The sequence below is a fragment of the Vulpes vulpes genome, chromosome 15 (genome assembly GCF_048418805.1).
Source record: "Vulpes vulpes isolate BD-2025 chromosome 15, VulVul3, whole genome shotgun sequence".
NCBI lineage: Eukaryota > Metazoa > Chordata > Mammalia > Carnivora > Canidae > Vulpes > Vulpes vulpes.
Window position 1 is genome coordinate 67,051,937 of NC_132794.1, and position 15,100 is coordinate 67,067,036.

Consider the following 15,100-nt stretch of genomic DNA (forward strand, 5'->3'; position numbering starts at 1 on the left):
CGTTCCATCTGTAAATACTTTAGTCTGTGACATGGATGGGCTTTTAAGGGAGGAAGTGACCAGAGTGTCATTTCACACCTAAAAAAGTTATCTCTTAATGTGAAATATACAAATTATGTTCACAATGTCTTTTACAAAAGCTAATAATTTATTTAAACTGGGGTCCAAAAAAGACTGGACAGTGTAACAATTATTTTCATCTCAAACTTCTCCATCTCTCCCCCCACCCCTTGGAATTTCTGGGAAGAAGAAAACAGATTGTTATTTGTATCAAGTTTTCTATAGTCTGGATTTTATTGATTGTGGTATCCTCTGACATGGACTTCTGTCTCTCTTAATTCCTGAGATCTGGAAACTTGATCAGTTTCATATGTATGTGTATACTTTTCAAGTGAAGACTCCTCCTTATGTGGTGGTGTGTACTTCCATCAGAGAGTTGTACTTGGTTGTTTCCTTTTTTTGTGATATTAACAGCTATTAATGACCATTGCCTAGATCCATAATTTCCTTAGAGATTACAAAATGGTAATATCATTATAGGAGAGTCCTCTTCTGTGACTACACAGTTAATATTTGGAAAAGCCAGTATGTACACCCTGTGTATCCCCCAAGTATGCTGTGTGCACCTGATTGCCCCACATCTCCTTCCTCCCTTCCTCCTCCCCCAATCAAGGATCTTACTTCATGCACAGTTCCTATAGACCTTCCCAGGCTCGCTTGCTCGCTCTTTATTCTTGCTGCTGCATTGGGAAGATGTCATCATTGTCATTATGTTTATTGATCTTCAGGGCGGCTTTCATTTCCTCTGACCCTTTCTCCATTCTTTTTTTATTTTTTTCTGCCTCATTTGATTTCAAGTTACGTACTTCTTTCCAAGTGAGACAATGGTAGACAAATCCCAAGGATTTTTATAATGTGCATGATACTCTCCCAGGTACCGTGGGAGATGAGATCACTCCCACACATTCCCTGTGCTAAAGTTGCTTAGAATCCAGTGAGGCTTATAATACTTACTCACAATGTGTGTGTGCTAAGCTCGGGGATGGGAATGAAAGCTGTGGAAAGTGTAGAGGGGTGGTCCATTTCTGTGTGCCCAGATAACAGGTGAGCGTTTTCTGAATGAGATCCAAGCAGGGCCACGGGTAGGGTTCTTCTTCCCCTGATCCCTTAGTTCCTGTTATATATATCCACCTCACCCCCACTGCCATCATCCCTATCCAGTTACTTTTATTTTCCTTCCTTTTCCTTTTACAGGTGGTGGCAACTCAATATGCTCAGTTTATAAATTATTTCACCTAATGAGACTGAAGTATCCACTGTTGCCTTAAAGGAAAATGCTAACTTAGGTGTCTTGGCATAAAGCATTGATTTTCTTATTCCCCACCCCCCCCATGTTACAAATTGACTGTGGGGCTTTAACAAACCTTTAGGAATGGCTGGAAATTTTCTCTCAGTTTTTTTTTTTTTTTTTTTTGGTGTATCATATGGTACACGATAGTATATGTGAAAGTATTTTGCAGAATTAAAAAGCACAGTTCTAATATAAGTAACTAACTGAATATCAGCGTTCCAGAAATCCACTTCTCTTTTGATAAATCCCTTCAAACCAAGAGGAAGAATAAATAGAGTTCTTTCATCTGCCTTATTGTGTTGCAGTAAATTGGCTGGATCACAGCCGAACATTCAGAGAACAAGGAGTAGATGAACATGAAACATTGCTGCTTAGACGGAAGTTCTTCTACTCCGATCAGAATGTGGACTCGAGAGACCCCGTGCAGCTGAACTTGCTTTATGTTCAGGTACAGCATTTAATGCTCAGTGAGGGTGGAGAGAATTCAGGAAGCTCCTGGCTGTGGCTTGTGGTGAGCTGGAGCTCAGCTCCAGCTTCTGTGGTGTTTGTGATCTACAGTTAGCTTCCAGGGGACGCTGTTGAGGGATTCCTCAAGTGTTTGGTTGTGGTACACATTGATGCTCCACAGAGAAAGAGAACCTTTCTCTGGCCTCCCAGATTGGGACCTGGTGGCCAATACTAACTCTTTGCCTGACTTGGAGACATTTGACTGGCTCACCACTGCAGTAAAGCTTTCTTAGCTAATATCTTAGGATACGAGTGAATATTGGTCAGAAAATCCATATTTCTCATTACCTGAAAGATAGTCTCTTCATAACCTTTTATGTCTTCACCATTAGCCTATTGTTGAGACTCAGATAAGTCATTTAACTTCCCAGAATTCGCAGTTTCCCAATATGTAAGATGTTGATTTCATATCAGACTGTCCTCAGTCTTTTCTTCGGCTCGAGGAAAACCTGATCTTTCTTTTTCATTGTTTTCTTCCCTCCTTCCCTTTCCTCTCCTTCCATTTACCTAGTTATCTACCCATAGAAATAATGCAGGAGGTCACTAAAATGTTATCATGGCATCATCTGTGTTTGTAAATAAAGTTTTATTGAAACAGAGCTCATTCGTTTGTGTTACACATTGGTAAACCCCTTCCATATCATGTAACTGCTTACATATTGTCCGTGGCTCTTTTCCTGTTTCAGTGGCAGAGTTGAGTAGTTGTGACAGAGACCATATGACCCACAAGGTCTAATAAGTTTATATTGTCTGGCCTTTCACAGGACAAATTAGCTAACCTCTGAGTCCGTGGGTACCAGAATGCCATGGAGGGGAGGGGCCTGGGAGGCAGAAAAGAGGAGAACAAGGCACCAAGAAAATGCTTGTTGGTTTAAGACTCAGAGCCATAGCTTAGAGTATCTGCTGGTGAGTGGTCTGGGAATCATTTAACTAGAGAAAGAAAAGACAAGAATAAAATAGCAACAGCAGTGCTGGATCAGGAACTGAGAGAAGAACTTCAGACACGGTGAGTTCCTGATTCTATGCATTTTGTCTATTTTGCTTAAATGGCTGTAGTGTTGAGTTACTATCTCTCTCCCCCTGCCACCACATTACATTACATTGGCCTTTATCTTGGGATGGGGATTGGATTGATTTTACCTCTAGGTAATTTTTCTGTTAGCTTTAATGATTTACGGCCATAAAAAGTATATTGTGAATCACAAGGATTTCCCTTTGCCTCTTTATTTTTCATGATCACTTCTACCTTCCTTGATGATATTAAAGCTTTAGTTTTCTCTGGATACTGCTGATGTTTTCTATCTATAGGCAGTTTGAGGAAAGGACTTGTTTTCCCTTTGCCTCATTCCTCGTGTGCCACAATCACCCGCAGTGTCCTGGCTGTTTCCTATTTGGCTGGCTCTCTCCCTTGCCAAACAGAGAGGATGCACTCAGATGCAGGAATGTGTCCCTGGAGAGTAGGCATGGCTCCCCCAAGCTCCTGATGCTTTTTGCTTCCTCTTGTCTTTCAGGCTCGGGATGACATCCTGAATGGCTCCCACCCCGTCTCCTTCGAGAAAGCTTGTGAGTTTGGAGGATTTCAAGCCCAGATACAATTTGGACCTCACGTGGAACATAAACACAAACCTGGATTCTTAGAGTAAATAACCTCTTGGGGTTTTTTTTTTCCTCTTTTCTCCTCACTATTTATTTTTGAGCCAGCTACATAAAATACATACCCTAGCTTCAGTCAGTTGTGGGGTTGTTAACTTTGCCTCAGTTGAGTAGATGATCACATCTGTGGATGTTGGAGAAAGCAAAGAGGCCTGGAAATTCAATGCTGGAATGTCTGTGATGATTACTCCTCCAAGTTCTGGCAGAGGGTGATTCCATGGAGACCACAATCTTTAGCATCCTGCTAAGACATGGTCTCTCTGTCCTGGGATATCTCTGGAGTTGAGGAACTCAGGACCTCCGTCTTGTGAAATCTCTTCCCATTAGAACATTCCTTCTTCATATGGGGCCAGATTTTCTCATCTTTAATTTCTTTTCAATATTCTCCTATATTAGAACATCAGAGCATAAAAGAGCTTCACCTTCTTTATTACGATCTTAAGACTTCTTCATTGCTCTGAAAGTGCATCTGGTCTTTGGTTCTCTTGCATACATCTGGTCTTTGGTTCTCTTGCATAAAATGATGGGGTGTTTTGGGAGAGAGCTCAGTATTTGGAGATTTGAGAGAAAGCAAACCTACAGATAAATCATGGCCTCACAGAACATGGACCTTAGGGCTGGATTTCCTAGAAATACATAGCAGACAGGCCAAACCACACATAGACTGCTTTTGTTTAAAGTCCTCTTGCCTTCTGTTTTGTTCAGCTTCTCCAAGAGTTTGATGTATTTCTTCCTCTGGTAACATTCCTTTACCTGCTCCCCACCCCACCCCTGGCACTTTTTTCTCTTCTGCTTCCTCTTAGAGCAGATGAAACATTTGGCTAAGCCCCCTCCACCACTCCTCACAAATACTCAGTGTCTTGACATGATCAGTATCCTGCTATCACTTAAAGTACAACTTGTAGAAGCTTTGATAGTGGGACCTGACCTGAAGGTCAGTTAGGAGCCAACATCACTTTTCTATAGGCTATGCCAACATAGGATGTGTTGAGTAGGGCATCCATTGCATTGTGTCCAAGTGTATTGAGGGGAGAGGATCACATAAGTGCTTCCATGGTCCTTGGCCCCACTTTTACTCTGGTGGGAAGTAATTGGGACCAGCATATGTCCTAGAATAAGAAGAAAATCTGACTTCTTTCCTGGTAGTAGAGATGCTTGGCCAACATGGTGTTGGTTCTAAACTGAGTTGTGACCAAAAATGCTCTACCCTGTGGCTAATGAATCTCAAGGAGACTTTCCAAAGTGATGCTTTGGTCTACAGTATACTGTGCAGTGACCTTGTGTCTGAGAATGACTCTACACATGTCCTGTCACTGACTTTGTTTATATCCTCCAAATAAATCATGTGGCCAAATGTTCCTCAGGACCCATTTCTACCCAGTCTGGTTTCCTTCCTTCAGGAACCATGGGAAGTTGGCCTTTCTCTTTTCTGTGATACCGCAGATGACTTACTTGTGTGGGGATTTCAAATGGCATCATAGCATTGATATTACTATTACAGTATCTTCTGCAGTTTGGGGCCTATGGAATGCTGCACACCTACACTCCACTAAAGATGCCCCTTGTTTTAACTCTGGTAGGCAAGATTACATAATCGTATTCAGTCAGTTTACTTTTTTTCTGAGATTATAATATGAAGCTCGTGCCTCTAGTGGTATGTGTATCCTTATGCAGGTTCCAAATTAAAACAAGCTTATGCCTAGTGGCAATTATTTTTTCTTATGAATATGATTTACTTTTTAATTAGACCAAATCTAGTCTAGGTAACGAGGCATTTTCATTTTATGTAGATGTTTAATTGTATACATTATTGCATGTATTGTACAGGTAAAATTTCCTGAGGATATTCATCTCCTCTTAATTAAAACAAAATGACGGGGTCACATTTCCCTGACTACATATTGGAAATTCAGAATCTGTTCAGGGATAATAAGCCGGAGCCGTCCCTGGTGACTGGCTGGGCCATGTTTGCCAGCCCTTGTTCTCCTCCAGCTAGCTTTCATGTGTGCTATCCACTTGAATGAATTCAGAGTTTAAGAGAAAAAAAAAAAAGTAGAGAGGTTAGACTTGTCACAAAACCAGGTTGAAGATACAGCCAGGCCACAATATCACTTGCATAGCTTCTGGATGAGGTGCATTCGTGAGTACACGTCTTACTTGTTTGAAAATTTGTATAGCACTTTTGCTCAAGTCTGTTGTGGACATTTCTATAAGGCCTTCCACATCCTTCTACAGACCCTTTAATGGTTTCTGGACTCAGTACCACCGAGGTGAAAGTATTTATTTAGAACAATGAAAATCAAAGACTATATAAGATTTTCAGAGTTTTCAGAGATTTAAGGATTATTGACTGTTCCCTGTCTACTCTATATGGGGAAAATAGGTATGAGAGAGACAGAGATGGAAATAAGGTACAGAACCAGAAGAAAGAGCTAGGAGCCAGAAAACAGCCAGTTCTCCCAAATCTAGTCTGATGTACTTGATCTACATGACACTTTCCTTCAAGACCTCTGTGAAGAGTTTCAGAAAGGAATATTTCATCAGAGCATGAAATATGCACAACACAATCCAATAATTATGTATATACTTCCTGCCCTTTTAAGTTCAGAAAATGATTGCAGAAAGCCTGCTGCATGGTGTTCTTTAACTCCGTGAGGACTTCATGTGTATGGAGATGGAGAGGTGGAGTAGGAAGGACAGAGAGAGAGAAGCAGAGTCCCTGCTGAGCAAAGGAGCCTGATGCCAGGGCTCCATCCCAGGACCCTGAAATTATGACCTCCTTTGAAGGCAAATGCTTAACCAACTGAGCCCCCTAGGCAGGCACCCTTAAATCCAACTACTAATAAGGATTCTTGTATTGTCTAGCTCTATAGTATTTCTAAAAGACATACTTTTATTTTAAGGACACAGGAAACTTTAAAGACACATAGAAAATGATGTCCCAGGAAACTGGTTAAAACTGGAGAGGCTGTATTTAATGTCACGCAAAGTAGGCTGTAAGACGAAGAAAACCTAAGTAAAAACAGAGAAGGTCATTACAAAGATAGACTAATTTGCCGGGATGATAAATTGTGAACCTGTGTGCACCTGACATTACTTTAGAATATTTAAAGGAAAGATAGAGTATAAGGAGAACTTCAGATATGAAATTTCAGTGGAATAATTTAACATATTTTCCTCAATGTTGAGAAGAACAAGATGAAAACAAAGAAATTGTTTTATTTTTTTATTTTTTTAAATTTTTATTTATTTATGATAGTCACAGAGAGAGAGAGGCAGAGAACAGGCAGAGGGAGAAGCAGGCTCCATGCACCGGGAGCCCGATGTGGGACTCGATCCCGGGTCTCCAGGATCGCGCCCTGGGCCAAAGGCAGGCGCTAAACCACTGCGCCACCCAGGGATCCCCAAGAAATTGTTTTAGTCAAAAGAAAGTAATGAAATTGAAATCATAAAATTAACACAACCCAAAGCTGCTGTTTGGAAAAATAAATATGTAAATCTCTGGTAAGTTTGATCAAGAAAAAAAACAGAAGCAGAAAAAGGCAAAGAGTAAGAAGCATTATTGGTAATGAAATGTTGGGAAATATCAGGAAGGGAGACAGAACATAAAGACTCCTAACTCGGGGAAACGAACTAGGGGTGGTGGAAGGGGGGAGGAGGGCGGGTGTTGGAGGGGAATGGGTGACGGGCACTGAGGTGGACACTTGACGGGATGAGCACTGGGTGTTTTTCTGTATGTTGGTAAATTGAACACCAATAAAAATTAATTAAAAAAAAATGGGGCAGAACTTCAGATAAAGAGATTTTAAAAATCATAAGAGAATGAAATGAAAGCTTGAAGCCAAAAAAATTGAAAATTAAAAATGGGTGATGAGAAAATCTGAGTAGATCTCTAATCTTGAAAGAAATTGCCTTATCAGTTTAAAATAAACCGCACAAAACAACAAATGAAAACTTAGGTCCAAGTTATTTTGGAGAATAGAAAGAAAATTTTAAAACCCCTCCTCAACTTAATTTGGAACTAGTAGAATCAAATACCAAAATTGAATATAGATGTGGAAAACTTTTAAACTGGATAGAGATGCCCTCCCCCAAATCAATAAAACATTAACAGAATCCAACATGACATGTATTTAGATGTAGCTGCAAGTTAGAACTAGTATCTTCTAAGGATATAACATTTATTGAACAATTTATGGCATGCCTTCTAGGCACTGGAGTTGGAATAATGTAAAAATACAATTATTTCTGCCCTTGTGAAACCTACATTCTAGTACAGAGGAGCAGATAATAAGTAAACATAAAGAAAAAGATGAATAATTTCAGAATTAGAAAAATGGAACTGTCATTATTTAAAGATGATAGGATTATCTGCATATGTAATCCACTCAATCTACAGAGAAAGTTCTTAGAGCTAATAAGAGTAAAGTCCCTGGAAAAAAGGTAAATATATAACTGCTTATCACTACCTAGGTCCAAACAATAGTATTCGTACTCACCTACAGGACTATAGAACAAAATTACATGTACATATACTATTTTAAAGTTATATATAAAATCATATATAGTATTTTAAGTTTAAAAAGGGAGACCTTTTGTAACCAAAAGTATGATTTATCTAAAAAAAAACTCTAGGATCTAACCAATGAAATGATAAAATTCATTGAAGAGAATAAATGAAGTGGTTTGTTATATTAATGTATAGGAAGGCTGGATGTCGTAAAAGCAATTCAAATTTGTTTATCAATTCAGTTCAATTCTAATCAAAATCCCACATAGCAAGTAATGAGAAAAACTAATCTTAAAATATATATGGACCTCTTAACCGCCTTGACCTTTTTTTTTTTTTTTTTTTTTTTTTTTTTGCCTACCCCCCAATCCCTCCCCTCTGGTAAACAACAGTTTGTTTCCTGTATTTATGAGTCTATTTTGTTTTATGTATGCATTTGGTTTTTGTTTGTTTGTTTGCATTTGTTTTTTAAATTCCACATGTAAGTGAAATTATAAGGTATTTGTCTTTCTCTGACTTAGTTATCATAATGCCTTCTAGCTCCATCCATATTGTTGGAAACAGCAAAAGTTCATTTTATTTTTTTGGCTACATACATACAAACAACATTCCATTGTATACATATACACCACATCTTCTTGAACCATTCATCCATCAATAGACACTTGGGTCTCTTCTGTGTCTTGGCTGTTATAAATACTGCAATCACATGGAGGTAAATATATCTCTTTAAATTGATATTTTTGTTTTCTTCCATTAAATACCTAGAAGTGGGATTGTTGAATTGGAATAGGTGAAGGGGATTAAAGGTACACAAACTTTGTTACAAAGTAAATAGGTCATGGGAATAAAATGTATACCATAGGGAAATATAGTCAATGATATTGTAATAACTTTGGTGACAGATGATCTTATTGCAGGGGTCATTTTGTAATGTATAAAAATATCAAATCACTATGATGTATATATGAAACTAATAGGATATTGTATGTTATACTTCAGTAAGTAAAAACTTATGTATATTTCAATAAAACTAAAAAAATTAATATGCATTAGGACTCAAGAATGACCAAGGTTAATTTGAAGGACTCACCCAAATACCCCATTTCTTACAAAGCTATAGTAATTAAAATACTCTATTACTGATACTGGGTGATAAGAGTTCTAAAGGTTGATAAACATCTTTATTAAAATTAAAATAGGGATCCCTGGGTGGCGCAGCGGTTTGGCGCCTGTCTTTGGCCCAGGGCGCAATCCTGAAGACCCGGGATCGAATCCCACATCGGGCTCCTGGTGCATAGAGCCTGCTTCTCCCTCTGCCTGTGTCTCTGCCCCTCTCTCTCTCTCTCTGTGACTATCATAAGTAAATAAAAATTAAAAAAAATAAAAATAAATTAAAATAATAGGCAAAATATATTACCAAATTGAGTGAAGCTCCAGAGTGTGGGAAGAAGAAATTTGCATGTTTGCAATATACACTATGAAGAACTAATATCCAGAAATAATTAAAAAGAAAAAAAAGGGGAAGGGCCTGGGTACCTCAGTCGGTTAAGTGGCTGACTCTTGTTTTTGGCTCAGGTTGTCATCTTAGTATCATCATGGGATCAAATTCTGCACCAGGCATGGAGCCTCCTTAAGACTCTCCCTCTGGAAAAAAATAAAAATAAAAGATTCTCCCTCTGGCACTCCCTACCGCCTGCCCCTGTGCACGTTGCACACGCTCTCAGAAAAACAAAACTAAGAAAATGACCACCCAGGATAGCAACAGGTACTTACGAGGAAATTCAACTGGCTTATGAAGATATGGAAAAAATATTCAGCCTCATAAGTAAACCAAATGCAAAATCAATAAGAATGTAGCATTTCATGTCTATTAGATGGGCACAAATTTAAATATATGAAAACATCAAAGTACTTTACAGAGGAAACAAGACATTTCAGAGAATGAATTCGGTAAATTTAAAAATACAAAGAAATAATAGATTTATAGGTACAAGGAGAAGTAGGACCATAATCAAACATGTATGGAAACTATAAGAAAGTGCAGTTAAGGAGAGAAAGAAGGATGGTATGTGATTTCAGCTAAATCTCTAATCTCTATTTCTTTAAAAATAAGTAGCAATCATAAAGCAAATATGACAATATGTATTTCCAAGGTTTTCTACAATTAATTTTTTTGAAACCATCACAAAGAGTACATGTGAGGTGAGAAAGCTTGTTTGTATTCACTGAATCTGGATCTCTGACATCTGGCAAAGGCAAAATTACCAGGCCTTGAGGTTCAGACAGCAAGAGTTCATGGCTGTGCTGCAGGGGAGGTGACCCAGTGGTTGGATGCAGGCAGGTGGGGAGCAGGCTAGGACCTCTCTCAGCCTTGATGACCATAGCCCCTGGTCCTTTCGGCATGTGCCTGGGATGTACCTACTGAAAGAACAAAGCAACCCAATCTATGAACCTCTGTTGAAGAATTCAGAGTGGACTTGGAAGTTTTTCACCACAAACTTAACACAATTAAGTCAACAAAGCTTTTGACGCAGTAGTAGGGGACTTCGAGTCAGTTTTTCTCTTGGCATTTATTCAAACTCCTATTCCTCCTTTGGAGTTAGTCTTCAGAATAATTTGGCTATAGATCGTGTTTTCAAACTAATGGTGAAGGAGGCATTTCAGCTTGTGTGTTTCATCAGCTCTGCCTTAACCTCCTGTTCCTCACCCCTACCACCACCTCCACCACCCCCACCCCGTGGGGCTCCTGTCAGTTTGAGGAGGTCATGGCCATCCAGTGGTACCTTCACTTTACCTGCTAGCAGCAGCCTCCTTATGTTGGTGCCTACCTCCCTAGTTATTTTCAGACTCCAGAACTTTCAAACCAGGTACCACTGAACTGATCTCATTCCATGTGCCTCTTAAGCCCTTCGATGGGTTCCTGTCTTTAGATAAAAGGGCACTGGGATTGGTTCTGGAGCACAGAACTGCTGTGTGGGTGAGGTTAGGTCCTCAAACCATTTCCTGAGCTTCTCCCATGCTGTTGTCTTTACTCTCCACCTCTTCCCTCGACTAAGTGCTTCCCAGCTCAACAGATGCTTCCTTTCTCCCACTTCTTCATCGCAGTTAGCCAGGTCTTAACTAGTACCCTCAGTCATTCAGGTATGTTCATCTTTCATCTGGCTTCTAATTCAAGTGTGTCTAATACATCATTTGAGCTTTCAGCCCAGTGTTGCTAGTGGTTCTCCAACGTCAGCATACATCAGAGTCATCCAGAGAGCTTGATAATACTGCAGTGCCTCATCTCCAGAGCCTCTCATTCAGCTGGTCTAGGACAAAGACTAAAGCTTGGCACTTCTGACACATTCCCAGGTGGTACTAATGCTGCTGGGCCTCGGAGCCATATTTTAAGAACCTTACGTAATACAAAATTGGAGATGTTATTGTTGGTCATTTGGTGACTGTCCATGAAGGCTGGACTAAGGAAATCTGGGTGTTCCAGTGTCCTGTGGCTGATACTGTCCCTGTTGTTACTCACTACCTACCTTCCTTCTAAGCTTCCACCCTTGCTGGATAAACACCTGATTCCTTTTTTGCTCCATTTATGAGCAATAACACTCCTAGGAAGGAGGCCTATGTTCTTTTTTTTTCTTTTTAACTTTTTTTTTTTTTTAAGATTTTATTTATTCATGAGAGACACAGGCAGAGGGAAAAGCAGGCTCCATGCAGGGAGCCTGACGTGGGACTCTATCCCAGGTCTTCCAGGATCACACTCTGGGCTGAAGGCGGCGCTAAACCCCCAGGCCACACGGGCTGCCCCCTATGTTCTTTTTAGACTCTCACACCAGCTCAGAGAAGTGGTGACTTGCCTGTGGACATGCACTTGTGGCAATTCTGGGATGGATGAGAAGTAGTTCACATTTCCCCCAAATCACAGCTGACTCTCATGTACTTGTATACTTCTTGCCAGAGTATAGAACATCTATAGGACCCTTAAAAAAAAAAAAGATTTTATTTATTTATTCATGAGAGACAGAGAGAGAGAGAGAGACAGAGACACAGGCAGAGGGAGAAACAGGCTCCATGCAAGAAGCCCGATGTGGTACTCGATCCCAGGACTCCAGGATCATGCCCTGGGCCGAAGGTGGCGCTAAACTGCTGAGCCACCTGGGCTGCCCTATAGGACCCTTCTTTTGGAATTACTTGAACGAACAGCTTTAATTTTATAAAAGAAAATGAGGTTTCGTGAACATCTAGATTTGAATCAAAACCCTGAACCCCCAAACATGTTAAGTTCTCCTTCTCTCATTTAATGGCTTCTGGGTATTTTTTAAAAATTGCCACTCTTTAATTTTTTACCATTATCTGATTGGATATTTCTCTTGTCCTAATCTTTGTTCCAAGGTTCTGAAATACGGATCACATATTATGTCTTTTGACTAAAGGGTAGTTCGGAGGGACCAGAGTGTTGAATAGGTAGGAGCATGGTCTCTGGAGACCATAGATGAGACTTAAGTTGATGGTTGTGATTGTGGGCAATATAGTGTCACTGAACCTCATGTTCTTTGTATAAAATGGGATATTTTCTTGCATGGGCTTTTGTCAGAATTTAATTGACTTATACATGTAAAGCGCCCGAAAGAGTGTTTGACTTTCAATAAACAGCTGTTGATAGCAGAAAGTCTCTATCATCATGGTTTAGACTGTCGATAATCCAAAAAGACATTTAAAGTACAGAATCCATGGGGCACCTGGGTGGCTCAATCAGATGAGTGGCTCAGGTTATTTTAGGGTCCTGAGATAAAGCCCTGTGTTGGGCTCCATGCTCAGCAGAGAGTCTGCTTCAGGATTCTCTCTTCCTCCCTCTGACCCTCCCTCTGCTTGCACACACTCACTCGCTTTCAATTCTTAGACATCATGGATTCTGTATTTTTTTTCATCATCTCTGTGAAACACTATAATTAAACTTCCAACTTTACATTTACTTACTCATCTTTTGATGAAACACCGAAGTTTTTTCTTGGTGTAGATCCCCTGGTTGGGGTTCTGTATTCTTTTCCTTGTATAAACCACATTATCTAGGAGAGAATTTAAAGACCATCCTGGAGCAATCTGAGGGTGAGCTATTTTTAGATTTTCATGATTTTTTTTCTTTTTATTATTTTATAGTTGTCTCACATCTAATAACTTTTGGAAATATTTATCTTAAGCATTCAGTAGCTTTCTTTTTGTACTCTGTTAGCGGTTTATGGGCTCTGTTGGTTTATTACATTATCATGTGATGCATGGCCAACAGCAAAAGTGGAGAACAAATACAGCTGACTTGGCGAGAACAGAAGTGGGGCTCGTGAGAGAAGAATTTACTGGCTGTAAATTTTCAACTTCCCAAGGATCTTCGGGTATAAGAAGAGCTTGGACTCGCCTGCCCTTTTAGTGAAGAGGAAGATCTGTTCTTACACTGCTCAGAAAAGGTGCTATTAAAAGGCTGGTGGTAGCCTTTGGTGGAGGAGACTCCTTCCCTTTTAAAGTGGGAATACTGAAGGAGGCAGTGGGAGGGACTTTGCTTGGCCAGAGCTTGCTTAATTAAGAGAGAAATTTCCAATCAGGTTTGACATTCTGACCCATTTTCTCAAAGAAGGCTGACAGATTTCACTTGTATGCCTGTCCCAGATGCTTAAGAGCTTTCCAGGCTTGGGGTTGGTAATCAAAACAACAAGTGAGCTGGAACTGCTGCATTGCTGGCTGGCAGGCAGTGATGACAGGCTGCATGCTCCTTCCAGCTTCAAGCTGACACTATGCACTTTGCTGATTTATTGGGGAAAAATACATGCCACACATGGGCACACATACACTTCATATTTTAAAATACTGTACGATAAACGCCCGCATCAACTCCTGTGACATCAAGAGTAACACCTCTAGTGCAAGCTTTGGGAAGTTGTTTTTTGTACCTGCTGAAGAATGGGAGGGTTAATTTGCAGAGTTGGGATAGAAGGCAGCTTGTTGCCACACAGAACTTTCTTGCCATTAATGCCCAACATATTCTAACCCTGCCTGGTCCCTAGACCCTGTCATCTGGCATTCTTCTAGTAACAGTCATTGTTTTGAGGAGTTTGGCATGGATCCCTTTTTGGATGCTCTGGTTCCTTAGCCAGGTCCCCCTTGGTTGGTAGCCTAGCACCTACTGTCCAGTGGCCCGCTTGTGATGCTTTTTCACTATCATTTTCAGTGTGCTTTGGGAGAAAACTTCTGAAACATCTGGGCTGTCAGGTGGGTCTGCTCTTGTTCTGGGAGGTCAGAGGCTCCGGGTACTAACAAGTCCCGTGACCGCAGCTAGGTTACTTATTTCTCTGTGACTTTGTTTGTTGTGACATTGGTGCCTTCCAGTGACCAATTCCATTTTTGTCCATGGAGTCACTTAATCATAGAAATCCACTGTGCTGCTGCTTAGATATTTCTTAGACCCTACCCTGCTGCCTCTTGAGAAATCCAGATTGTTCTGCTGCTAGACCCCTGAAATTCCAGAAAATGTACTTACAACTTTTGTTAATAGAAATAGTTTGCAAGTTGACCAGACTCCATTTTTCAAGTGTTAATGTAGTCAGAATCTGGCCTTACCCTACCTCCCCTCTACTTTTTTGCTGGGGTATTTTAAAACAAATTCCAGGCAGCGAATTATTTCATCTATAGATACTTCAGTATGTTTTCCTGACAAATAAAAAAAAATGTTTTAAATATCTAACCCTATGCAGCCACAAATCTGTCCTAACACCTAACAAAATTAACAGTAAATCTGTAATACCAGCTAATATCCAGTCTGTTAAATTCCTCCCCCACCCCCACTGGTCTCTCAAAAATACCAGTTTTACTTAATATTAGGATTTAAGCAAGGCCTACAAATTTTTTTTTGGTTGACACTTTTTTTTAAAGAAAAGTTTTATTGAGATGCAGTGCACATACCTTATAATTTACCCATTTATGATGTATGATTCCTTTTTTTAGTGTATTCACAAGATTGAGCAGCCATCACACATCTAATTTCATTTATTTATTTATTTATTTATTTATTTATTTATTTATTTATTTATTTATTTCTA

The 15,100-nt window shown here is 39.8% G+C and overlaps 1 protein-coding gene across 18 annotated transcripts in view; it reads left to right on the top strand.

Moving 5' to 3' along the window:
• Window positions 1–15,100, top strand: part of TLN2 (talin 2) — a 424,341-nt gene that overhangs the window by 233,869 nt on the left and 175,372 nt on the right. For all 18 annotated transcript variants that reach the window (XM_072738715.1, XM_072738723.1, XM_072738718.1 and 15 more), the window contains 2 exons: window positions 1,657–1,799; window positions 3,370–3,497. In XM_072738715.1, coding sequence (XP_072594816.1) covers window positions 1,657–1,799; window positions 3,370–3,497 — 271 coding nt within the window. The remainder of the gene's footprint in view (window positions 1–1,656; window positions 1,800–3,369; window positions 3,498–15,100) is intronic.